This window comes from Chanos chanos, chromosome 1, assembly GCF_902362185.1.
Source record: "Chanos chanos chromosome 1, fChaCha1.1, whole genome shotgun sequence".
In the NCBI taxonomy this organism is placed as follows: Eukaryota; Metazoa; Chordata; class Actinopteri; order Gonorynchiformes; family Chanidae; genus Chanos; species Chanos chanos.
This window is the reverse complement of record NC_044495.1, coordinates 34,629,107-34,655,800: the sequence shown is the minus strand read 5'-3', so window position 1 is coordinate 34,655,800 and position 26,694 is coordinate 34,629,107. Positions and strand designations below refer to the sequence as shown.

General features: G+C 40.1%; 2 protein-coding genes across 2 annotated transcripts; one reads left to right on the top strand and one right to left on the bottom strand.

The window, feature by feature from the left end:
* Positions 1-1,219: 1,219 nt before the first annotated feature.
* Positions 1,220-19,977, bottom strand: ptdss2 (phosphatidylserine synthase 2). The gene is made up of 12 exons (XM_030776233.1): positions 18,709-19,977; positions 15,250-15,351; positions 13,181-13,263; positions 11,762-11,829; positions 10,535-10,669; positions 9,271-9,321; positions 8,943-9,056; positions 8,001-8,119; positions 7,624-7,738; positions 7,351-7,496; positions 3,836-4,021; positions 1,220-2,659 (listed from the first exon to the last, which is right to left on the bottom strand). Exons 1-12 carry the CDS (start codon positions 18,948-18,950, stop codon positions 2,506-2,508), a joined length of 1,515 nt encoding a protein of 504 aa, XP_030632093.1. The 5' UTR covers positions 18,951-19,977; the 3' UTR covers positions 1,220-2,505.
* A 3,140-nt stretch (positions 19,978-23,117) lies between these two features.
* cdkn1cb (cyclin dependent kinase inhibitor 1Cb) lies at positions 23,118-24,928 on the top strand. Its single transcript, XM_030782626.1, has 3 exons — positions 23,118-23,715; positions 23,876-23,987; positions 24,434-24,928. Exons 1-2 carry the CDS (start codon positions 23,202-23,204, stop codon positions 23,983-23,985), a joined length of 624 nt encoding a protein of 207 aa, XP_030638486.1. The 5' UTR covers positions 23,118-23,201; the 3' UTR covers positions 23,986-23,987; positions 24,434-24,928.
* Positions 24,929-26,694: the final 1,766 nt, after the last annotated feature.

The window sequence follows — 26,694 nt, the reverse complement described above, 5'->3', positions numbered from 1 at the left end:
ATAACCATATTTTTGAACAGTCAGCAACACATGGCTTTGAGGGAGAACTAGCCCTCATCTGTAAACATTTAGGCTAGATATGCAAATTTCCCTACACAATCAAATTTATATTGGCATGTAGCTGGTACTAGACAGTAGTAGTTTTGGAACAAACAAGTGATCTCTTTGTCTGGGGCAATGACGCTCAAGACAAGAGATTTACTTTGCGTACAACAAGATCTGGCAGAGCGACTGAAATACAAGTACATATTATACAAAGCTTCCAATTTTAACATCCCACAATTACATTGAGTTTGTCCAATGGGGTAGAAAAGCAGAAGCACGATACCCCACTTGCATTGTCATTCAGGCATATACACATTTCCTTTATAAAGTAAAGCCACTGTTCTAACTGTGTGACCTGAATGCAAAAAATAGAAACCACGAAATTAAAACCCAGCCGGTTACTTACATAAACACAAGCTGCATCACAATCAGCACTGGCGCATACATTTGAATTTCTCAGGCTTTTGGATGGCATTTCTATTGGCTAAAAAAAAAAAAACAATTGGGTCAAAAACTAAAGCAAAACAAACACAAAAATAAAAACAAAGAAAAGAGAATGTGTTAAAGGTAACTCTCAGCTTGAGGCTGACTGGCATTGTGTGAGGCAGTCCAACGGACTATGGCTTGAAAAGAGAAAAGAGCTTATCTTTGCATGTTGATGACTCAGTGTGGAGAGGCCAGGGGCATTAGCCTAAGTCCATCTGCCCCTTTTCCTATATACCAGCTGTAGAGGTCACTGTTACATTTTGACAGTCACAGAATATTTGAGATGACTGGACAGGTAATATGGCAAAATAACCACCCAAGGTAAATGTAGAGCCAATTTTTCCGTTTTTTTTTTTTTTTTAACGTCTGTTGGAGGGTTTAGGTAGAAGGCCTATGGCTTAGCTCTGAATAGGGCCTTTGGTATCTTTGCCTTGGCTGAGACAAATGTGATTGTCCATTCATTTAGAATTGTACATGTATGTCAATGTGTTTTTATCCATGTAGCCTGAAGGTCCTAAAGTGTTGTAATGACCACAAAGAGCCTCAGACAACACCTTGTGAGCACTCCCCTGTCTTTGTAAAATATACTTCTTACTTCTAAGCAATAAACTTGATTTGGAAAAAAAAAGAGAGAACATTATACCCCAAATATCATAACTCATTTAACTACTTAGTAAAATGAGATAAAAAATATAATTATATAATTATTACTACACTTTATTACATTATAATTAATTCTACATTTTTGTTCGTAAAAGAAATGCGTGTTGTGGAACACGTTCCTGACTGTTAATATGATTTGGACTGTTTCACGAGTTACATCCTCCCTGTCAGAGCATTACGGCCAAGCCGCACACATTACTCTTATAGACAGCATCTACTAAAACACTCATAACTGACCTATGTGAAAGACTGTAGAACAAACACAATCTCATAGAAAAGTATTACGGTGGAGTTACGGACGACGCTCCAGTCTTACGTTACATATCGTTGGCATTTGTGTCAAGGCCGTGAGACTGTCTGTAAAATATCTTTCCATGTCTGTGTGAATGTAAATGTGGCACAAGCACACGACAGCCACATGATTCGTACTTGACTGAACTGAACTGACCGTTGCGTCAGTGAACAATGTTCTGACTGAGAGTCTGGGTCTCTGTGGCTGAGGTCATGAATAGCACCGCAAAGCAGAAAAACAAAAAAAATGAACTCAAAACCCCTCCCTCTCACCTCCTTAGGGACACATAAACAACTGTATGCAAAACTGCATGTGGCATCTCTAGTGTGAAAAGGAAAAAAAAAAAAAAAAAGATATTCTAGCCAGAAATATCTTAAAAATGCAATGTTTGTGTTAGGTTTTAATAGCAGAGGTGAAGCAAAGATTTCCTTTGCAGCCTCCACAAACAACAAATGTGTTCTGATGGCCCTAGAAACTCTAATTCTCACATTCTTGTTTTCTCACCATCCCAATGGTCAATAGAATTCTCCCAATCCACCCAGTTTTAAAGGATATACACACACACACACACACACACACATATATATACATATATAGACTCAGAGGCACAAATTGCACCATAATGATTTATTTCCCCAAAAACGCTTAAACAAAATAAAGAGGTAATTCACGTGATTTTAATGATTGCCAACTCCCCACCACCCATCTCTCTCTCTCTCTCTCTCTCAGCCCTACTTACTCTGTGACTAATTATAAGAGTGAGTAGCCAGCATAGGAATGTCTGAATCCCATTCAGACAGACTGACAAACACACACACACACACACACACACGCACGCATGCACGCACACTCAGTCATCACAGTACCAGCACTGCGATGTCAGCTCTCGTCTGCATGCGCTCTGACAGCTGCAGGTGCAGAGTTGTGCTTCTACTCCTCTTTACTGCTTGTTTTTTTTTTTTTTTTTGTCCCTTCCCTCATCCCGTACAGACAGGCTGCACTCCCGAAGAGAGTGAGGTTCAGGACTTCCTTTGCCGGACTGATTCCGTGTTGCCGTTGAGTTTGCTCCGGCCCGAGTTGGTCGATGTGTTGCCGCTGCCATTGGTTCTCTCTCTCTCTCCTGCCCCCTCCTGTTTGCGACGACGGGTCTCCTTGTAGCGAAGCGTAATGTCCCTGGAGACACAAGTATGGGTCACTTCAAAAGACAAAAAACACCCCCCCCCCAAAAAAAAACCCCACAAACAAAACTCTCCAAACTCAATCTGCTTGTCCACACTCTTAAGCCAGTGACCTAGAGACAACTGGGCAATGTGGTGGGCATGTCCCTATGTCCCTTTTTCTCTCCAGACCTCATGCAGCAGTTTTCAGCAAAATGACTTCACTTCAAATGATCACTGCTGTGACAGGGGGCACACTCTGATGTGAGAATGAGGCGGCCTTAATGCAGATGACTGTCAAAAGTGGCACATTTCAACATTTGGATATTCAGTCAACTGTTAGAACTTGTTGTTGTGTAGTGACAAGCAAAAGAAGGGCCAGAGAGAACATGCTGACTGACAGGCTGGGGAGGGTGACTACAGCCTAGCTGTTGCAACTGTTGCTTGGTGACCAAAACCTTGTGCTGGGAAGAGAGGCAAAAGTGCTTGAATTCACTTTGCGCAAAAAAAAAAAAAGAAAAGGGAAAAAAAAATGGTGATAGAATCAAATGGAATCAGGAGTAAGTAATAAATAAAATCATTTTAAAAACACCGTGGCAAAAGAGAAAACAACACACACACACACACACACACACAAAAAAAACAAACAAAAAACAAACCAGCATGCAAGGTAGATCCTTTTGGCCATGCAAAAAAATGAGTGGCGATAATACCATAGCAGACATAACTCAAATGGAAAGACAAGCCTTCCACACCTACCTCACTGTACATGGACATTGCCGCTGAAGGAATGGGAAGTTTAGGGGAACAAAGGGGGAGAAAACAGACAAGACGCTTGAGCATGCAGGGCTGTATAACTAAGCACTATCTTGCAGGTTTGCTCCGAGAGGGAAAGAAAATAAAAGAAAAAAGCGAGCTTCGAACAAAAAAAAAACGACAATAATACAACCACGAAGAAAAGCACATATGAAAATCTACACAAATAAAAAAAAACGACATGACACAATAAAGAAAAAAACAGTCACTCTCATCTTGAATTCCATCTTGAGGACACACCAATAAACTGGTGTTGTATAGGTAATGGTAGTCTGTCGACCTAAGCCAAGATGTTACATTTAAACCAGTGAGGCAGTGCCAAAGCACAGAGACTGGCCTCCCGTGACTGTGCGATGATCCTGAAAGAATTGCTTACCGGATGAAAAAACGCCATATCGTCCAGGTGAGGATAAGAACGATGCCCAGGATCCAGAACTGAATGACGAAGACAGGAATAGGAAGCATGATGGTGTTGGGATCGTACTTGACAACTATGAGGAACTCAGTCACGGTTATGGCAGCCACCAACCATGCCTGCTGACCAAGCTTCTTGTGAAACTTCCTGATGGAAAGTAAAAGTAAAGAATCACAAAAAACCCATACTATAAACAGACATGCTGGCTAGCACTATGACTTTGACTGTATTCTGAGTCTAACTTTGACTTAAGTTGGATTCATGGAACCATAGAACACAATCGCTCTCTCGCTCTTTCTCATATATATATGTGAATGTGTGTGAGCGTACTGTGACTTTGAGTGATTTGTATCTGTCTCTGTGCGTGCACACACACAGACACACACACAGAGAGTGGCAAGAAAAAGTATGTGAACCCTTTGGAATTACCTAGTTTTCTGCATTAATTGGTCATAAAATGTGATCTGATCTACATCTAACTTACAAGTATAGACAAAACCAATGTGCTTAACCTACTACCACACAAACAATTTTAATTTTTCATGTCACTACTGAACACATCCATTAGACATTCACAGTGTTAGTGGAAAAAGTAAGTGAGGCCTTGAATTTATTAACCGATCGAACCTCCTTTGGCAGCAGTAACGTCAAACAAGTGCTTATGGTAGCTGCTGATCAGACCTGCACAATGTTCGGGAGGAATTTTAGACCATTCTTCCTTACAGAAGCGCTTCAGCCCAGCCGTATTCTTAGGATGTCTGGTGTGAACAGCTCTCTTGAGGTCATTCCATGGCATCTCTTTTGGATTCAGATCTGGGCTCTGACTGGGCCACCCCAAAAGGCTGATTTTCTTTTTTTGAAGCCATTCCATAGTAGATTTACTTCAGTGTTTAGGGTCATTGTCCTGCTGCATCACCCAGCTTCTCCTGAGCTGCTGCTGGCAGACAGCCACCCTGACATTGTCTTGCAAGATACCTTGATGAACTTGGTAATTCATTTTCCCCTCGATGATGGCAAGCTGTCCAGGCCCCGAGGCAGCAAAGCAGCCCCACATCATGATGCTCCCTCCACTGTACTTCACAGTTGGGACGATGTTTTCATGTTGGTGTGTGGTGCTGTTTTTATGCCATACGTAGCGCTGCGTGTTCTTCCTGAACTATGCATCAGTCTACAAGACAATTTTCCAGTAGCATTGTGGAGTGTCAAGGTGCTCTTTGGCAACCTTGAGGTGTGCAGTGATTTTTTTTGGAAGGCAGCAGCTTCCTGGATGGTGTCCGCCCATGGACACCATGCCTGTTCAATATTTGCATATAGTAAACTCTTGAACAGAGATGTTGACCAGTTCCAATGATTCCTCCAAGCCTTTAGCTGTTACTCTGGGGTTCTTTTTTACCTCATTGAGCATTCTGCATTGTGCCTTGGGAGTCAACTTGGCTGGGTGCCCGCTTCTAGAGAGAGTAGCCACTGTTCTAAATCGTCTCCTTTTGTAGAAAACTTGTCTAACTGTGGACTGGTGAATAGCTAAAGTCTTTGATCATAGGTCTTCGGAGATCTCCTTTTTGCAAGGCATGGTTCACATCAGCAGATCCTTCTTGTGAATAGCAAACTCAAAAAGTTTGAGTGTTCTTTTATAAGTCAAAGTAGCTCTGCACCTCGCTCCAATCTTGTTACTGATTGGACTCCAGGTTTGCTAATTCCTGACTCCAAATAGCTCTGTTGGAGTCATTAGCCTAAGGGTTCACTTACTTTTTCCACCAGAACTGTGAACGTTTAATAGATGTATTCAAAAATTACATGAAAGATTATGATTGTTTGTGTGGTATTAGGTTAAGCACATTGTGTTTATCTATACTTGTGACTTAGATGTAGATTGGATCACATTTTATGACCAATTAATGCAGAAAACTAGGTAATTTCAAAGGGTTCACATATTTTTCTTGCCACTGTACATATATATATATGTGTAGGGGTTGGACAAAATAATGGAAACACGTGGTATTTCAAGACCTATAAATTTGCTGACATTTAGCCATTGACACGATTCCCAGTGATATGTAAATCTTATGTATATGCACTGCAGACTTCCTGTGCTTTATGTATTACCCAAGATTTTTCTTTCTGTAGAGGTCTGTATATTAGTATAAGTCAAAATGTGTGACCTTTCAGACTTCCAAAGAGGGCAAATTGTTGGAGCACGAATGGCTGGCGCTTCAGTAACAAAAACTGCTGAGTTGTTTAATGTATCAAGAGGAACTGTTTCTAAAGTCATGATGGCATACAAAAAAACTAGGGAAAACTAGTTCTGGGAAGCGTAACTCTGGACGGAAGCCAAAACTCTGTGAACGTGACTGCAGAGCACTAAAACGCATTGTGTCAAAAAATCACAGCACCACAGCTACTAAAGTGACTACAGAGCTAAACCAACATCTTACTAACCCAGTATCAACCAAAACAGTTCATCGAGAGCTCAATGCAGCTGGATACCATGGGAGGGCTGCCACTGCCAAACCTTTTCTTTCCCCCATCAATTTTTGAAAACGCCTAAAATGGTGCAATCATCAGAAGTGGACAATGGACCAGTGGAAGAATGTCATCTTCTCTGACGAATTATCCTTCATGCTTTTTCCTTGTTCAGGACGAATTTATGTATGGAGGAAGCCAAAAGAAGCCCTTGATTTCGATTGCCTGACCCCAACCATTAAGCATGGAGGCGGTTCTGTGATGGCTCAGGCCGCAATATCGTGGTTACCTGATGACCAAAATCACCCAATGATCCAAACGGCGGTGCCATCTTTCAAGATGACAATGCACCAGCGCACACTGCTAAAACCATTAAAGACTGGCATGAAGAGCACAACAGAAAAGTTGAACACTTGGATTGGCCCCCACAGTCACCAGATCGTAACATAATCGAAAATCTCTGGTATATTTTGGATCGGCAAGTAAGGAGCCACTTCCCTCCACCATCATCTCTGAAAGACCTGGAACAGGTTTTGCTTCAGGAATGGATTAAAATTCCCTTAGTCACTGTCCAAAAGTTGTATGAATCTATTCCTTGACGTACTGAAGCAGTTATTGCTGCCAAAGAAGAATCAACTCGATATTAAATAATAAAACTGTTGTTTATCATGGTGTTTCCATTATTTTGTCCAACCCCTGTGTACATATATATATATGTGTGTGTGTGTGTGTGTATGTGTATCTATATCTATATCTATATCTATATCTATATATATATATATATATGTGTGTGTGTGTGTGTGTGTGTGTGTGTGTGTGTGTGTGTGTGTGTGTGTGTGTGTGTGTACACACACACACACACACACACACACGCAAAAAACTGCAGCTACACTTCTGAGCAGACAGGGACATTATTTTTTTGTGATAATTGATATTTGCAGAAACAAGCTTTTACTGTGACATAATTATAATAAATGTATAGAGGCCTACATAAAAACAAGGTATGTTGGACTTACGGGTCATCCATGAAGTCATAGATCTCTCTCATTGCTACACCACCCACATTCACAAAGAAGACCAAACGCAGCAACACCAGGTAATGTTCAGGAGGCATCCAAAGCACAAATTTCAGGTAGAATGTGTTCAGCTCAGCCAGCAAGAACTAGGAAGAGAGAAAGTGGGACATGGATGGAGAAACACAGACGGAAATCACGAAATGAAATGCAATAAAATCAGTGTCCTGAGAATGTGAGTGTGTGTGTGTGTGTGTAGGGTTTGACAAAGCTCACCACAAAGATGATGCCAAGTACAGCCAGCCACCTACGCAGGTTGGACGCTGGCCTCCACTCAAACTTCACCCAGCTGTAAGGGGTGAACTGAAATGCAATACGCTTGATCTTCCCCCTAATATCCACAAAGGTAACGATAAATATAACATCTTAATACCACACATGAGCAGCAGTGAATAAACGTTTCAGCCTCTGTGGAGCTCTGTTTTTTAAGAAGTACTAACACACAGATTAAAAGAATTTGAAAGAGTTTAAAGAATACCAACATCTTTGCTTGGAGATACTCTCCTATTTTATGACACATAATCCATGCACATCTATGACGTGCAGGCTGGGTTCCACGTCAACCATGTGATACAGTCTGAAAAGCTACTCACTTGTATGTTGGAATGTTCCAAAGTCCCTGCCACTGATAAGGTTTCATTGAAAGCCAGCCCAAGGTCTTCATGCCACAGTAGATGCCCAAGCCATTACACACTAGTACATCCATTATCCACTGTGACAGACCGACACAGACACAGATACAAGCACACACACACACAGATTGTTTATTAAAACATTTAATTCTGATCTTTTTCTATAGTGGACATGACTTCTGCTATAGAAAGAAGACGATTTCTGTATCATCATATGTATATATGTAAAAAAGTCCATGGAATTGGATATTGTTAGATCCTTTTTTAGTATCACATTCATATGTGATACTAAACCAGGAGAAATCTGATTTCTGCTAATTCATTTTACATCCAATTACCCAGAATGCTTTGAACACCTAACTGAAATGATTTAATGCTGTATATGCCCAAGCAACAACCAATATTTTCCTCCTTGAAAAATCATTTTGCTCTTGGTTGCATTCATGTCGAAATTACCAGCCTGGCTCGACTCCAATCTCCTTTGCTGACTGTTATTCAACAGTGCATTCGGGACATTTAGTCATCTTTAATTAAACGCTATCTAAAGATAAACATGTAGTTAAAACTCAAGCAGTAGGAAGAGTTGCGAAATTTATTTGATAAAATACATGCCTTTCTTAATTTGTAAAAGGTCTTGTGGTTTTTCCAAATAAGTCTGTCTGTGTGAAAGGCATTAATAATCTGTAAATAACTTGAGCCTGTGTGTATCCTATCTCAAGGTCAGTTGGTCAATATGCATGTGAGTTAGTCAGTGTGGGTGTGTTTGTTTTTGTGTGTGTGTATGCGCGCGCGTGTGTGTGTGTTTGTGTATGTGCACATGTGTTGGTGTGTGTGTGTGTGTTTGTGTATGTGGGTGTGTGTGTGTGAGTGTGTGTATGCACTGTAAAAGAATGGGAGACATACATGGTCCCACCAGCACTCTGAGAAGTTGGGCAACTGGTGCTCCAGGCTGTACTCCAGAAACTCAAACATCACACTGATGATCATACACATCCACCAGTCTCTGATCATCAGGGTCTGACAGAGAGAGAGAGAGAACACAGGACAGCCCATCACTGCCTGTTCGTTTATATCAAAACAACTGGATTCAAGTAATATGCCATTTTGGTTTACACACTCTACATTACATACAACTGAGGTGCAGGTAACAGAAATGTCACAGGCATTTAACAGGAATATCACATGGACTATACTGTTTGAAGAATAGAGGACTTTAATATTATGAACCCACCTTTATGTACCAGCCAAGAAAATGAGCAGGAACAAAGCCATCCATCTTGTCCTACAACACAATGTTACTTTTGCAAGAATTAATTATGGATAGACACTGCACAGTATGATTCGAATATAGACCTGTGGGTATGACAACACCATCTCTCTATTCTAGCTCCACTGCCCAGCATTAGGAAAGACAATTTAAATAAATTATAAATACATATTATGCGAATATTACAAAAAAAGAAATAATCAGGATTTTAGGTCAGTCTTAAAGGAGTTCGTACACAGAGCAACAACTGTTACTGGATTTGGAGGACAAGGAGAGGCATTTGAGTAATGGTACTATGTTTAAATGGGTCACATACAGTCCCAGTTTTAAGGGACTGTTTTTTTTATCATGCTTGCCACAGAAGGGGAGAGCTGGGTGGGGCACACACACTTAAGGAGACAGTATGGATGAGGTAAAGATCTCACTTTTGCAGCTGTGGTGAGGATGTCAGCTGGAACAATCTGACTGAAGCTGCTAACTGACGGGTTTTACCATTACACAATAATAATATTGATAACAACAGAAAACGAAAATCAGTAAAGTGGCTTTTTCAAGCCAACTTACTTAACGACTTATGTTAAAGTCTGTCAGAGTTGGGTCTCATTTTATTGTGTGAGACACCCACTCAGACACAGAACGCCACACACTGTGGAAGACAGAACCATGTTGTGGGATCAGTGGGACTGCCAGCAGGGGAGAGTAGGTTCCCACAGGGACTCATCACACCACAGGTAAAAGGTGAAGTGTTCCACAGAGAGCACTGTTGTCATAGAGAATGTCACTGATTGTTGTTGGGGATAAATGACGAGAGCATTCACTTATATCAGTATGGGAATAGGTTGGTTCTTTAAGAAGGTCCGTCATGAACAGTTTTTTGGAACACTTTTTTTTATGTCTTTCACATAAAACAACTGAACTGTTCAAAACAATGACAAGGCTCTCAAGGTTATGTTTTCCCAAATATGGACACGTCTTCCCCTAAAGAAACACTCTTGATCTCCAAAGGACAATAACAAACAAAAGCTTTGTCAAAAAAAAAAAATAGAATAAACATTCCAGTTATACAAAAGGTTACTTTTGTACAACTGAGAAATGAAAACCTCTCACATGTTAAAAGGGAGGAACTTCCACTAGGGAAATTCCTGTCAGCTCACCATTTCCTCCATCTAGTCAACCCTGGCTAACTTGCAACCTTCCCTGATAAATATTGTCTCCTGTAGGACCTTACCCAGATGTTGTGGAAAGGATCTGTCTCATTCCCTGGGTCATAGATGAGGCAGTTTCCTCCATAGTCTCTCTCTGGTAAGGGAACACCCAGCTTGGGATCAATGTACTTCATGAACTTCCGCCCATCCTGTACTGTCTGTCCAATCAGAACACAGAAAAATGCCATATATTCACAAAGGCGTCTAGGAGAAACTAAAGATTATAATACATTTTTTCTCGTCTTGGGAATGCATTGAGACACCGAATCTTTCTCTGTGAAAAACACACCCATTGTTCAACACACCCATAACTTAACAAAGGTTTGGTGATTGATGGATTATTTAATATAAACTGTGTTTGCGAAAGGTTTCATTAATATGTGAAATATTGTTAGTCCCAAAGACAGGGATTTGGAAATTCAGTAAAAAAAGTTGAGACAACATATCAAAAATTTCGTGATTTCACACTTTACAATCATTTGCTGTCCATAAAAGTATGTTTTATATATATATTTTATAATCCTGCACTAATGTCACACACAACTCTTTAATGACTTTATGCTTGGCTTGGAAGTGTCCTTAGATTAAAGTGTCTGCCAAATGAAATGAATGCAAACGTAATTTTTTTTTTAAAGCATTTTTTTATCTTTAACATAAATTCTACTAAGCCAGCAAGCTTTTATTTACACCTAACCTCTTTTGAAGACATGCTTTGGAGGGATCTGTTAAAAAGATTAGTTGTTTCTTTTCTTTTTAAATCATGACTGAGCCTTTTTCAGTGAATGCCCATAGAGACTATGGTACTGCACTCAGTTTCTGATTAGCTTGCCTCCTCTCTCAGCAGAACAACACACCTGATTTATCACTGTGGGTGGACAGAACCATACACAATGAAGCAGAGTGCTGTTTTCCTGCACTTGATAAAGCATTATGCACCGGTCTTTCATATGCCGGCTGCATGTAATTATGAAACAGTGAGCAGCAATATGAACGTGACACCACAAACTGTGGAGCTGTGGTTGAGGAGACAGTGAGCATGTCGTGTGTGTTAGTTATTGTGTGTCTTGCTGCTCCATCATTTACAATTGTTTGCGAGTGTATGTGGCGATCTCATAATATACCCAGAAGCATGTTTGTCAAAGAACATTAAAAAGTACATGCACTGTCTAAAGCGCTTTTTAACAATCTTTTTTTTATTATTTTATATTTGTACGTATGTGTGAAGGAAAGAGAATTACAAATACACTGACCTGGAAGAGGATAAAGATGAGGAAAAGCTCATAAACAACTGAAACACACAGCCAGAAGCGCCAGTACGCTACAAAAGAGGAAGGCAACAGAGTCAGATATCAGCCACAGTAACTGAGTTATTTTGTAAAGGCCATACAGAGCACTCATTGTCAAATAAACAACAGAAGCTCTTTCTCCCAAATAAAGATTGGTGATTGGGGACACATGACAACAGATTCAATGTATGCACGCTCGTAGGCCACAAAGCAAGAAGCGGGAGTGCGCTCAGTGGTGTAAGAAGGAATGCACGTCATTCAGCGTCGTTAGCATAACCCACGTGTCTCAAGCAGACTGAAAGCGAGTATGAACTTTCTATCAAACGCAAGGTCACCTTAGAGCTTACAGTTATTGCAAGACCGAGGGAGCCAAACAGAGGATGTGTCAGTCAACTCCTCGCCAACCGACCATATATGACACTCCCTGTCATTCCCAATCAGACAAGGGTGGGTTGCTGCTCCCAGTTTACCATCAGTACACAGAACCAGTCCCACTTGTCCATGTTAGAAGGCAGGAGGACGAGGTGCACAAACTGGTTCTGCGAGCTGAGCAAGTCTTGTGATATGGTTGCCACACAGTTTTTGACTGATCTGGTTTACATATAGACTGAAAAGATCCAAAAAATGTACACACCTCTAGACAACCACCTCCAGGCTCTTAGTTATCAATGGAGTAAAAACAATGGAGTCTCTCTTTCCCTGTCAAACCCCTTTAATTCTTCTTCAGGCTGCTTCACTAAGAGGCATTTGCTAAAGCCATCCTTATGGAATAAAGAACTGAGTAAAATCTCTACTGCCACCTATTTTTCCTGTTCTCTTCTCTTCTGCCCACACGTGCCACATTCTTTCACATTTTAGGCATTCTGTAACCCACGTCGCTAGTGCTATGCTACAAATACCAACAAAATTGTTAGGCAGTTGTCATTTCTGTATCAGGTGATCTCTGCTAATGCACATTAAGTAGCAGTGGAGGCAGACATGGGTGTGGAAGTGGAGAGGGGCAGACCGTGCTCCACTAACTGACACCATCTGCTTGGTTTGACTGGTAGAAAGGAGGGCTCAAGCAATGTGTGAACTGCATCCATTTTAGCGCAAGGCTGTGTGTGCAACGCAATCAATGATACACTCTTGTGACACAGGAGCATAATTTTTTTCTCTTCTTGTTTTGTGCCCTCGTGGCTGTAAAATGCCCGAGGCAGAGACTGCCTATACGGCTTACACTTAGGGTTGGATCTGACTGTGGAGGTTCCAGTCTTTCCATAAGCCTGAGCCAAAAAGCAAAGAGTACTGGAAGGGATCAATACTTTTACTACAGGGAAACAAGAGCAGTTAAGTGCTTCCATTACCCTGATTCAGAATGAAAATTCTAACACTGCAGCGTACCTGGGTGTGGTCGTGTGAAGGGTCCATCTTTTGCCTGCGTAACTCCAAAGCAAAGGAATACCAGGATACTTGCCACAATCCCTCTGCGGAATGACACATAAACATCCTTTTACTGGTGCATATATACTGAAGAATTAACACATCTGTTATAGATCAAACTAAAATTCTACACAAAACCATCACCATAGAAACTGAACAAATATTTGACATTTTCTCAGAAGGGTGCCTGATGTCTGACCCTGCCAAAAAGCTCCCACCTACAGGTCACATTCAAAATTCGGGGAGCATTAGATTACATCAATAGTGTACAGCTTGATTCTTCAATACTGTGGTCTGTTGTCATTTAAATTTGGTTTATCCCCTCTTGCTGTCTTATCTGAACAAAAAGAATACATCTGTCCATCAGCTGGTCAACAATATTACCTTTAATAGCTTTTGATCTTTTGACTTTTGACTGACATAGTAAATATGTCAATGTTTTGACAAGGTGAAAAATTAAATTTATTAAACAAATAGTTGTATTGCTCAAGCTTCCTAATGTCATTATTAAATATTGCATCTGTACATAAACATGACAAAGCATTGTGCCCCAGAGTATCATTTGCTTCACTGCTTAATTCTCAGTGTTGACCAAAATATTATGGGAAACTTGTGTCTTTCCTGCAAGTGGGTCAATGTTAACTAAAACAAAGGCACAACCTTCATTATCCATTTGTCCATTAAAAACTGATGGCTTTCTGTACATCGCCCCAAATTTAATTTGAAACTAGAACAACTATTGAGCAGCAGACTGATCCAGCAAATCCTCCTTACATTTGGAATGATGTGATTATAAAATAGCATCATAGAACAGCAAACTAGTAAACACTATTCTATTGCTTCTTCTATTGCTAAATTCTTTAGTCAGAGTGCATCGCGAAGACAAGAACGATTTTGACTGGTTTGACAGAAAAACACTCTAAAGAATTTCAAAGGCTCAAAAGAGGCACGGATCAAAAACATATCTCTTGTATTTTTCAACAGATAAGAAAAATTTTCATTTGAGAGTCCAATCTAGATGGAACCAGCTGTTTAGCTAAAGATTATAGAGCACTTTGTATCTCTGTACATAGGTAGGTGTGTGTGTGTGTGTGTGTGTGTGTAAGTGTGTGTGTGTGTGTGCATACTCATTTCCAAAAACGGGACTGAGAGAGAAACAACTCAGACAAGCAGATCAACTATGTCACTCCCAAAACACTCAGACATGTGATTTCTGTCATCATCTCTGTCTCCAGCATTCTCTCACAGGGAAGACAATCACGTGAACTGACTCAAGATGTCACAGTAATACGCAAAGTCACTCAGCGCAGGCAAACAGTCACAGGTGAACTCAAAGCTAGGAGTTCCCCATGAGGTCTGTTCAAATGAAAAAGAGAAGAATGTTGGAAGTTCAGAGATAAGGGGGAAGTTGTCTCGTTGGAACAAAACTGTGATCCAGCCCCTGAACCTACAACGGCAGGGACAGGGGCTGATTCCTGAACATTAAACCAGATCAGACCATGACTATGGCAAATCCTGTTAGCTAAATGTCGAAAGACACGGGTCAGTCCCGCCCACGTGCCTATTTCTGTCTACTGTAACACCCACATCTTTTCTCCTAGTGCACAGTTCTCCTTCTGCTTTCTTTTCTGGTTACACATCCACAGAGGAGGCAACATGTACAGGGAAGAACATTCTGCCAAGGAATATGAGCCATTCTGGGACACTGTTCAAAGACCATTATTTTCAATATGTTTGTAGTCTGTGTTGTTATTGAGGAAGGTGATTCATAAATAAACAGTTGCCGATGTGGAGGCTGAGTTTGTTTGTGTATGTTATCAACATATGTGCTATAACTGTTATCTAAATCAGCCACAAGGACAGCTGTGTCATACAGTTCTATATGGTCTCATGTTATCACTGGACGTTTAAGGACACAGAACACCATCCAGTCTATTTCATACATCTGCACAGCCTAATGTGGTTTATTCCCTACATGTCAGGTCAGCTTCAGCTTCAAAGATGAGGGGGAAGGGGGTAAAATAACAGACCTTTTAGTGTTGAAAGCGGTGTCCTGGGGTGTTTCTTCGAGCAGGGTAACATAGACCAGGGCGCAGGTAAGGATGAACAGTACAGTCAAAGTGTGTGCTCTCCTGCAGAGAAAAATTTTTTTTTAGCTAAATGACATGTCTTCCTGGGGCATGGTTGACTGAGCAAAACAAACAAAGAAAACATAGAACCATTGAACATTGACTTGTTGCGCAGAAATGTCAGTTCTTACTGGGTAGTAATTTTTTTTTTTTTTTCATGTCAGGTAAGTTAGGTAACACTGATGGTTGTCAGTCAGTAAACTAGAATGGTACACAATTACCTAATACAAAGGGCAGAGTGACCGGTGATCGGATAAGATGATGAGCAAAGCAAACTATCTGAGACAAAAAAGTCAGGCCAATTTTACTTTTCCAGGAAGAACTGTTAACCCTTCAGTGCACATTATTAAATTCAAATGCAAAGAGAGTTTAAGATGTCACATTTAATAGCCCAAATCAACATATGACTACAGAGAGAGTTCAAACCTGTACCATATTTAAACAAAAATGTGCTTGGTTATCCCTGTCAATCTTTGAATGACTTTTAACATCAAACATTTCACTCAATCTTTCCTCAGTGGAGTTTGCACTCCAGTGCGGGCAATAGTTTGGTTGCATTTGTGTGTCTCACATTGTAAAACATTCTCAAAGCTAAATGTAAATCCAGAGATGACAAAGTGAATTTTCCTACACACACACGCGCAGACACACGCACAGACGCACACAGAAAGCAGTGCTACTGAGAAGAGCCAGCCCAGCTCTGTGCAGTTTAAGGTTATGACTATAAAGAGCAAAGTGAGGAAGCATAATATACATGAAATGCAATAAACTCAGAGGAATGCAGAGGATAGGCAGGCAATAACTACAGGCTATGCTGTTATGGAAGTTTCCTTTCCAGTAGTGACCTTGAAATCCCGCTGGCATGGTGACTTCAGTCTCTCCTTGCTATCACTACTACTGAACCCTCCTCTAATTAGCAGATAACGAGCTGCGCTTTGGTAACTCTCCACACAGGACACATGACCTCTACTCAAGGCTGATGTGCGTACTACATCTGGGATTCAGGGTTCAAATTCTAGCCCCTAGTCTGAACTCCTCTGGAACCCAACTGTTCACGACCCTTGGGCAGGTGAGCTGATCAGGTGAGTTTGGTACCTCTTGCTTTGCATAGATATGAATGTTTCCGGTAGAGTCAAAGGCACAACATGCTGTTACAAGCAAGTTACCTCACCTGATAATACTATGCAACCTGAAAAAATATACAGCAATAGGCCTGCCATATAATGGAGCAAGGGCCTGTCTCACGCTGCTGCGAAAAATAAAAAGGGTGATCAAAGAGATGGAGAAGACTCACAAGGAGGGGGAAGGAAACAGAACAGGAAACATGGGTCAAAGGATACGTTGGAGTTGTGAAGTTGTCTGATTGCATTCTGTGAGGGGTAAAAGCAAATCACCTAGCTGGTTTCACCAGTATCAGGAGTCCTACACACAAAAACATCTCTAACAGTATTAAAACCACAGAGCTCAGCTCAGATTTTCTTTGCTTATCACAACCAGTTCTGTGACTTGAATCTGAGCTGCTGCCTAACAACAGACAACAACAACAACCACTGAAGCCTCACGAGGGACTGGAAGTCTCAGACCATGAGAAATGCTCAGGTCTTGACAAGCCCCGAGCAATCAAAACACCACACTCAAGGCAATCACAACACCCAGTACCCTTACAAACAGTCATCTACCTCTAAGATCTCTGTAGACAGAACTCTGACCAATCTAGATTTGTTGGTGCATCCTACATCTTGTATTGCACATCTTACATCTTGTATTTATACTTACATTTCTATTTCAATGTTTATATTTTCTACCTCTTTTAATATGCTATCATACTATATTTGCAGTGTTCTCTGTACATTGTACAGCTCCTTGGACTGTTTTTTGATTTTTGTTTGTGTTTCACTACTTGTTACTTGAGTGTTGTATTTGCATGGCGCACCAAAACACCAAGAAAAATTCCTTGTATGGGTAAACCTGCTTGGCAATAAGCCAAATTCTGATTCTGACTGATTCTGGAGGTGCTCTGAGATATTAAAATGAGCTTATTAAAAGCACAGGAATGGTAAATATGTCAGACCTTGAGACTGCAAAACACAACTCTGTTAATGCTTTATGCTACTGAAATGACATGTGACTACGATTGATTACTACAGATGTAAATATTGATTTATTTAGATAATTTTCCATAGCCCTGAATATGTTGATAAATATGCTATAGTGCATTTACTGTGGAGTGGGGATGCTAGCTACCAACCTGAGTCTAGCACAACCCCCACAGAAAACCACATACGCAAAGGGCACAGGTCTCTTATGCTCCAGATTAAGGGTAATTCACACAGCCTAAACATCAAAAGGCTAAGAATAACATTAAATTCACAAAACTATGGTTTTGACACACTGGGCTGGATTACTTATGCTTGGTCTTAGTTATGTATATTGAAAAAAGAAAAAAACTGGACCTGCAGCTCCCGGTATAAGCAAAATTGTCTGTACAAGTGTTTGGTTGATTCACTGTGCGGTAACAGCACTCCCTCCAGCCCTACCTCCTTCTCATCCAGATTAAAGTCTTTAGTGCATCTGAGCTAACCCTTTCCGCTGAGGAGGCACACATGGAGATACAGCCAAGGGAAAAGCCTGACTCAACACATGCTTACAGCAACACTACTTCAACCAGTCAGTGTACAGCAAGTTGGAAAAACAAGATAAAAAACAAACAAATGTGAAACATAACAAACAAGATGAACAAATAAGTTGAACTGCACATATATATCCCCTGCCTTTATTTGTTTTAAGGATTTTTAAGTAATAAATTCCTGTGACACAATGTTCATTATTTCTCAAAGGTCTTTTTTTTCAGTTTACTTCATAGTGGATATGAAGTTACTTCTTTGAACCTATCATTTGTACGTAATGCAAATATGTTCCATAAGCCATAAGTAGCTACACATTCATGGAGAAGTCTGTCACTGCGTTGTAGGGAAAGATGCAGAAGGAACTGCGATACTTGCAAGTAATTCTTGACAGCAGGTCCAAAGCATGTTGTCTAGAAAACAAAATCTGATGTTTATCCGTACCCTTTTTTTATCTAGATAAATATAACACACCATCTAAGGCCCTAACTTGATTCAGATTGTTCTGTTTGTTGAGAGGCCTTGATCAAACACATTTGCATATTTAAAACAATCGCTCAACCACCAAGAACCCCATAACATGTAGGGTTTAACCTTGCTAATCAATATCCAGTGAAGTACTTCGCATGGTGTCTGACCGATAACCAGCTCTGTGATTTTTACAGGTATTCTTCCATAGTACCACAGACTTTGGAAAAAAAGGCCTACGCAATGCATCAAATTAAAAGCTGCTTACCAGAAAAAGGTGTTGGTTCCGTCGTCGAACACCACACTCTCTGTAGTCCGTCGCGGCATGTTCTCGCGCGATGTTTGCTTAGCAGATTTAGATCGGTTTGGTGCAGTTGAGGCGGTTGAGTCGAGGGACCCGGTGGATGGAGACAGGTTGACTGACCCGTTGTTGACCTGTTCCTCTGATGCAGTGGTCGACCGGCTAGTGTTAAGAGGCAGGGCACTTCGTTTCGACTCCGGTTTAGCCATTGTTCTCCGTATCAGAGATTTCTTGTCAAGGGACCGACAGCAATTATTGCCTTGACTACAGCCAAAGTGTTATTTTCAATCATCCAACGCTTTAGCCCCACCCGGTAGCTGCACGCATCCGAGGCCGAATTCAGAGAGTTAGAAGACTGACAGCTCTGAGCATAAGGTAGAGATAAAATATTGCCTCGTTGGTTACAACAAAGCAACGGTCTAATTTCAAAATAGTGTTTTTCAATGTTTGAACAGAATTTCAAACTATTTTCCGCCTAAAATCTATAATATACAACTAACTATCTGATAGGGGTTCGCCTTGGAAATCTTATTTAATCATTTGGCGTTCCATGAACTATGTATGAATATGTCTGACTAACTCTTAACTGACATCCAATGACTGAAACATCGATTAATTAAGTCCACATTTGACAGGTAACTAGACCCTGGACAATGACTACACTGCTACCCCCACCCCGCAGCGACTTGACCTTGTAATCAGTAACTGTTTACAATGTTTTATTACAGTGTCACCCTTACATAGAAAACTGGTTCAATTGAAGTGGTGAATCAGCTGTGTTTCGAATGTTACAAATGATCCAGCTACGTCCCAAGCCGTTTTGATTTTTATTAACTACCACTCTTTATCAGCTAGACCACTGTTTAGCGGGTAGATGTAGACACAATTGCAGTAAGAAGGTATGACTTTGACCTCGCCAGGGTTCAATCACCAGCTAACTACAAAACAGTCATGGTACGTTTACAAAAAGAATAGCCGACTAGTCACGATAACAATACAACATGTCCAGAAAGTGGCTCTCTCACAAATAGCAGATGCATGCAGCGGGCACAGCATTAAATCACGTCACTGTTGTAGCATGTTTCAAAAAACTCAGACGACTGCACAAAGTATGCTTATGATGACTACAACAGCCCTCTCAAATAGGTAATGATATCCACACAAACCGTTTCTCTCTGCGGCAGTCCCGAATTTAAAAATTAAATATCGTCAGTAGTCAGTCCGGTGCATGTGAGGCAGTCATTGCAGTTCCTAAGCGTCGCTTCCACTAGCGTATAAGAACAACATAAGGTCGCGCTAGTTTTCGTCACTTCCTCTAGCCATACAACTCTCATGTGTCTCGCGCATCGTCACAAGGCTTTTGTGTGTATTCGTCATCGGACCATGCTCACGTTATATCAGACTTGAATATTACTTTATTTAAAATATTACTGTTTTTTACAGCGTGTTTTATACTCATATAACGCCACAGCTGTTTTCGGGAAAAATCAACATTCATGCGAAAGCGAGTTTATTGGGGGGGGGGGGGGTATTAATAATGAAGTATTAATTGGTATTCTTAATAATATACTAAATCATACACTGAATCGTTTTTCCATGCAAGTAATACTTCTGCTTGTAAAATTCTGGTAAAAGAATATTACATTTTATTTTTAATTGATTAGTGTGGTATTGATTAGCCCTAATGCTGATATGATGTCAAAATAACTTCCAGCACTCATTTTGTACTCATTTTTTGGACTTTTTGACCAGTTGATGGAAAATAATATAATATGCTCATGTACTTGTCAACATGACAGTTACATTCTCAAAATAACAGCCAGCAGATACACAGATCAAATCAATTGTGTCTTATGAAGGTAGCTGTGACAAGGAGAATATCACAGCTATGTTCCAGCCAGTTTAATCATATTCGTTTTAAGGGTAGGTACATCATGGCTGAGATGAACACATCTGTGAATTTGATTAAAATTCAGTGGGTAAATTAATTGGTTCTTTTGAATAAATATTGTCTTCAGATTGACCTGTTGTGGTAATATGTCTTATGGTGACAAAACAAAATGTATTTGTATTGACATGAGCACCTTAGCAGCTGACACTAGACAATAAACTCACCGCAAAAAGTAAGGCAACAGTGTGTCCAAAGCAATGGACTGAATAATAATTATGAAAAGGTACTAGATCAAGAATGACGGTAAAGTCTGTAGAGGCAGCCCAGACTCCACAGAAAGCCTTCCTTCTAAACTTCATTCTAAACTGGTCTTAGACAGCCCACTCATATGAGACAGCAGGTTTGCATGGTGCTTTGAAGTCAGTCACACCTAGACGAGATGAGCTGGGGACACAGAAGTGTGGGTGCATGTGAATGTCAATGAGTCAGAGGAGTGGAGTTAGGAAAAACTGTTCCACACCCAAAACCTGCTACAAGAGCTGGTTTGTTAATGCTCCAAACAGCTGAAGGTGGCAGACAAAAAGTCCTCATAGTGCTCTTGATTAGAAAGAAAGAAAAAAGAAGAGAATGATCAGGTGTAATGAAGTTTGAGGTTGAATATTACTAGGTTGAATATTACTAGAAACCATTCTGTGAATTAAAACTAGTAAGATATTATATACATACATACATACACACACACACACACACACACACACACACACACACACACATATATATATATATATATATGTATATATACACACACACACACACACAGATACTTGGAAGTGAAATCTTTTTTTAAACTGAAGAAATTTATTTTCATTATCAGTGTTACAAATAAGAAACCCAGAACAATACAGTATGATTATTACAATGATCAGTATATATGTATAGATCTGCATATATGACATCTTAACTGGCATCTTAATTCTTTTCATTCTCTCGGTCTCTCTACATATATATACATGTGTCTGTGTAAAATAGAGAGAATTAAAGCAGATTGGAACTGGAACTGAAACTGGAATAATTTACATTGTTGTATAACATGTCCACCGTAGGCTAGATTATCTGTATGTACCAAAAAGGTAGAGGCAAGGTGCACAATAACTGCTATTATGCTCTATAGTTATTTGAAATAGCTATCTGGGGCAGCAGGTGTGTAACACCCACACTTTCACTCCTGTTTCAGTTATGCTTATTCTCTGTTTGTATAGTTTTTCGAGAGAGATAGCACTGTTTCGTGAGTTTACTTTTCAGATTTAACATGTACACTTTATTACTTAAAATTGTGAATTATTATTGTTAAAAACCATATTATTGCCATATAAATTACAATTGTATGAATATTGGTCTGGTCTACATTCTAGCTTAGAAAACAGAACATTAAGCTCCTTATTTTTTTTTTTTTAGATTATAAATGATAACCTTGTCTGGAGGCATTATTGAGAAACACACCCAATTATACATCGGATTGTTCAACCAACGACAAAATTCGTATAGATTTGAACACAAGGTGGCGATATTGCCTATAGTTATCTATCCCTTACACCTTGGAACCACCGTGTTCGGAGTAAAAGCACCACGCTCTTTGGGCATCAAATCCACCTTTATTGTTTCAAACTTGTTCTGTATTATACAGAGTATGTGTATTGTATTTATACTGACATAAGAACACGATGAAAAATTCAGCGCATGTATTTGAAGAACATCAAAAATTGTTTGTCTTTCTTAGGAAGTTTTATTACGTAGAAATACATTTGGAAGTTGCAAGCTGAAAAGCAGCTTTCCTTGAGGGGTTGGACAGTTGTTTTAGGTTTTTGTGCTATTGCTGAGATCGACAAGTGTCAACTTTTCACTGTCACATAAATTAGCAGTTTTGTCATTTAATATATCCTTTTTAACATTAGCGTAGCTAAATCATAAAGAGGATATTCTTGGTAATCCGCTGCCGCGCGAACGTTATGAAACCATAATTCATTTTTGCTTCTTTGATACTAGCATTTTTCGCCTCTATTCGGTTCTTTTACCATTTTTTAGAATTAGTCTGTTGCTATTGTGGGACGTGGCTGTTCTAATTACGAACCAGAAAGCAGGGTGTGTGTGCATTTGTGGGTGGGGGACAAGGAAAAACTCACAGTAAGCAAAACGTTCCACCTAAAGTGAACTAACATACTACTTGAGTAGAATTTGTCTCCGCCTCTTTCCCACCCCCTGACTTAATGTATAGGTCATTGCTAGCTTGGCGCCAGTCCAAGAAGGCTTCGGACCAATCGAAAGTGAATAAAGGTGGGCTTTTCGGGGAGGGGCGGATGTGTCCTGACCAATGGAAAGGTTGGGCAATGTGCTTTCACAAATCTCCAAAGGAATAGGGCTTTAAAACCTAACCCAAAACTCAACCTGACAATATTTAAAGAGCATCCTCGAGTGGATGGATGTCGGCGACCATTACTGATACACAAAGCAATTTTCATCATCCAGGATTCAGACGCATTTATTTCTGGTTTATTTACTTTTCTTAAATACAATGTCCAACGTTCAGCTTTCTACCAGTGCCTTGGAAAGGCTAGTCGCGAGGAGAACCTTCCCTCTCCATGCACGCACCAGCGTTTGTAGAAATCTCTTTGGACCGGTTGATCACGACGAGTTGAATCGAGAAATAAAATCAAAGCTCCGCGAAATATCTGAAAGGGACCAGCAGAAATGGAACTTTAACTTCGAGACAGGCACACCACTGTCTGGAGACTACGAGTGGGAGGAAACCCAAGGAAAATCTCCAGCCTTTTACCAGGAATCTGTTCAGATCGGGAGAACTAGGGTTGTTTTACCTGTAAAACCATGTGTAGACGTAACTCAAATGGATAGTTCTGTGAAGAATGCACGTGTACATTGCGAGGACCGTCTCTCAACTTCCCAGAGTAACCTAGACTTAAATCAAGAGAACTGCGCAGTCAAACATAACTCAGGGAAACTGACAGGAAAAATCCAACCTTTCACACGACGAAAAAGAACCACGGAATTTACCACAACATATATTACAGGTAAACTTACTTTATCATGTCTGGACTTTAAAGTGCCAGCTGGCTATGAACTTTACTAATTAAAAATGAAGGTTAAACTCTGTATTCCTCACCGTTATGTGTCATTACTTTATCTTTGTGGTATTTATTCCAGACTAAATGTGACACTCTCTTCTTACAGACTTCTACACAAAGCGGAGGAGAACGCCAGGCGTAAAGCAGGGTGAAAGTTGTCTACATCCTTCAACCCCTATTCCAGTTGAACAAACTCCGCGAAAGCGAATGCGTTGAAGGTACGTATTGATTAAATTTTGTTTTGCTTGACATTTACATTTCAGTATGAATCTGAGACACTGCGATAAAGGATCTTCGCAATTGTTTTAGATGCACAGGTAATTTGTAGTATAACACACTGGTAAACCTAAGCTCACGGCGACTCTCGTTACCTGTTTGTGTACGATACAACTCCACACTGATTTGTGGGGAGGTTCAGTAGTGTAGTGATTGGTTGGGGGAGGGGAATGTGCGTCACAGTGGCGGGAAAAGCCTTGACTAAATGATGACGTTTACAGGCGTCGTCTTCTTGCCATGTAAACTGAGTCGTACTTTTTTTTTTTTTTTATCATGAGTGAACGATTATTATAAGTGGACGCCGTATTGTTGTATTGACTGTTGAAGTCGACAACTGTATAATTAATTGAATTTACAAACATTTAACAGATTTTGATTTCTTGTATAGGTTTTTGCACTGTTTGGTGAGGATCACCTCTTGCTGTCCGTGTCTGGTGAAGTCGCCGACAGGGAGTGAAGGCGGACAAAGATCCATCGTCTCTCGTAAGACGATGCAAATCGAGGCTGAGATGCGATGCGAACCGAACCCTGAGACGGTCAGGACTAACGGTTGAGAGAACGTCTTGAAGGACAAATTCTGATAAATGTAGCATAAATGGTTGCTTTCCGTACAGCCACTTGACAGTGTTAAAGTTATTAACAACTGTGCAATTCTAAATTACTTTAAATTGTCTACACTGGCTAAAAGTGTACAGCTTTAAAAAGACATCATTAACGTTTATTACAGTAAAGTTTATCTGGGATTTGTAAATACATAGGCTATTATATTTTAACTTATAATTTATTTATGTTTCTACATCTGCAAATGCTTGGTTGTTCTAGCCAAATCACAGGCTTATTATTTTTGTTCTTAAATGTTTAAAACTTTTTTTTTATTGTGTTTTGCAATCAGTTAGGCTATGTAGAATTCATAGTAGTGAACACTTGAATGATATAGGGCCTCTTATCTCTGAGCCGATGTGTCACAGACGTACACATTGTTACACAAAAATAAAATAATTTTCTTTGTTTACGAAATGTTCTCTTGATTTTTTTTTCGTTGTCATGGTAGGCTATCACTTTCAAAAACCTGGCGGTTCTGGGTTCGCAATTATAAGTCACGGTTATGCGAGGAAAAACTGTGCACAGAGGGGCGAACAAAGGTTTTGGGAACCCCAGACCTTGTAAATCAATAGCGCGACAAGTATGGTCGGTTAAGATTTACAAGAATAGATTCACCAAACCCTGTACTTGCCGATTCGGGAAGTCCTAGAGGACCGCAGTTTGCCATCGCTTACTATGAAACCCTCTGTGTTCTGTGCATATTTCCACATATTTTATATAAATTCAGTATTGACCACTTTAAAGTAAACAATATGAAGTCTGAGTTGTCGCTCAGTACGCAACAGGTTGTGACAGGTTACTGATAAACTGCCGTAATCCGCAAAGCTGTTTTGGAAACTAATGAAAATTGCGGAAAATGTCAACTGGTCTTTCTGGACGTTAAAAATTTATTTATATAGAGACGAACAGCATATTATATATGTGAAATCCTGCATTTATATTTTATTTAGACGTCTGGTCCACTTTCAGGCCATTTATTGTGCAAAAGTAGCTATATTGAAATACAGGCATGTGGAGCGAGGACGGCGTGGCAGCTGTGTGATATAGTCTGGGATTTTAAAGCCCTTTTACTCTTTAAAAGAATTGCAGCAGGTGCCTTTGGAACCATGCATTGTCCTCGGGTACACCCCCACATTCACTGCGCCCTCAACAACTTCTTTTAAGGACCTCTCACTCACTGTTTATCCTGTGGAAATAGTGAGTCTTCCCCCCTTAGCAGTCGCTACCTCCACCATAAGCCACCTGCCCCAAAAAGGGACACCATGTAATTTCACCCAGTTATGAATGTACATAAGAATTATCCAAATTTCAGATTTACTAAAGTAGTTTAATAAATAAATTATTCCCAACCAAAAGACACACTATCCCATGATCAATTGAATCGACACAACAAACTAAAATTCTGTTTCTGTGAATCGTTAAACATCTAAAATAGTTTTAATTTTAGGACACCTTTAGCAAGTTAATATGATGAGTTGAGGACGCTGTTGATGAGAATAACAACCTGACATACACTACAGCCTGCTTCGCAGACGCGAACAGAGAGCCCGTGACGGCCTTGTTCTCATATCCAGCACAATACACTCTCCGTCACCATTCGCTCCTTTTTGTAGCCATATGGCAAATCCATGTAGACATAGCCAAGACCCATTAATTCAGACACATAATGTCCTGCAATGATGAACAATAGAAACTTTGTTTGCTGCTTCTATTGATACGAATGGGCAAAGAAAGAAATCTATAATTACTCAAGCCGATATGCAGGTAATGAAGAGCCAAGTCCACAAAGATATTAGGAGTCAACAAAGGCAGCACTATCCTGTATTTTAAATTCTTACGTTTTTAAATTGACAGATGTTCACTAGTTCTTCTGTAGAAGCAAGGCCCATTTTCATGTTCTTCAACTGTATGGCTATCACCCACACTTGTCCACTGGTAAGCCTATGTGCACCTCCATTTGTGTATTTCACGTTCAACCCTGTAATTTTAAGTGAAGTCAGACGTAACCATTACAATCAATACAGGAAACCATGCCTTCCAAGATAT

What these genes read in the sequence shown, in the direction of transcription:
- ptdss2 (XM_030776233.1), bottom strand. Translation starts at nt 18,950, where the DNA reads ATGGCTAAACCGGAGTCGAAACGAAGTGCCCTGCCTCTTAACACTAGC. An exon ending in GGAACCAACACCTTTTTCTG is followed by an intron (nt 15,352 to 18,708) that starts GTAAGCAGCTTT and finishes TTTTCTCTGCAG; the next exon opens with GAGAGCACACACTTTGACTG. An exon ending in CAGAGTGCTGGTGGGACCAT is followed by an intron (nt 8,120 to 8,942) that starts GTATGTCTCCCA and finishes GGTCTGTCACAG; the next exon opens with TGGATAATGGATGTACTAGT.
- cdkn1cb (XM_030782626.1), top strand. Translation starts at nt 23,202, where the DNA reads ATGTCCAACGTTCAGCTTTCTACCAGTGCCTTGGAAAGGCTAGTCGCG. An exon ending in TACCACAACATATATTACAG is followed by an intron (nt 23,716 to 23,875) that starts GTAAACTTACTT and finishes CTCTTCTTACAG; the next exon opens with ACTTCTACACAAAGCGGAGG.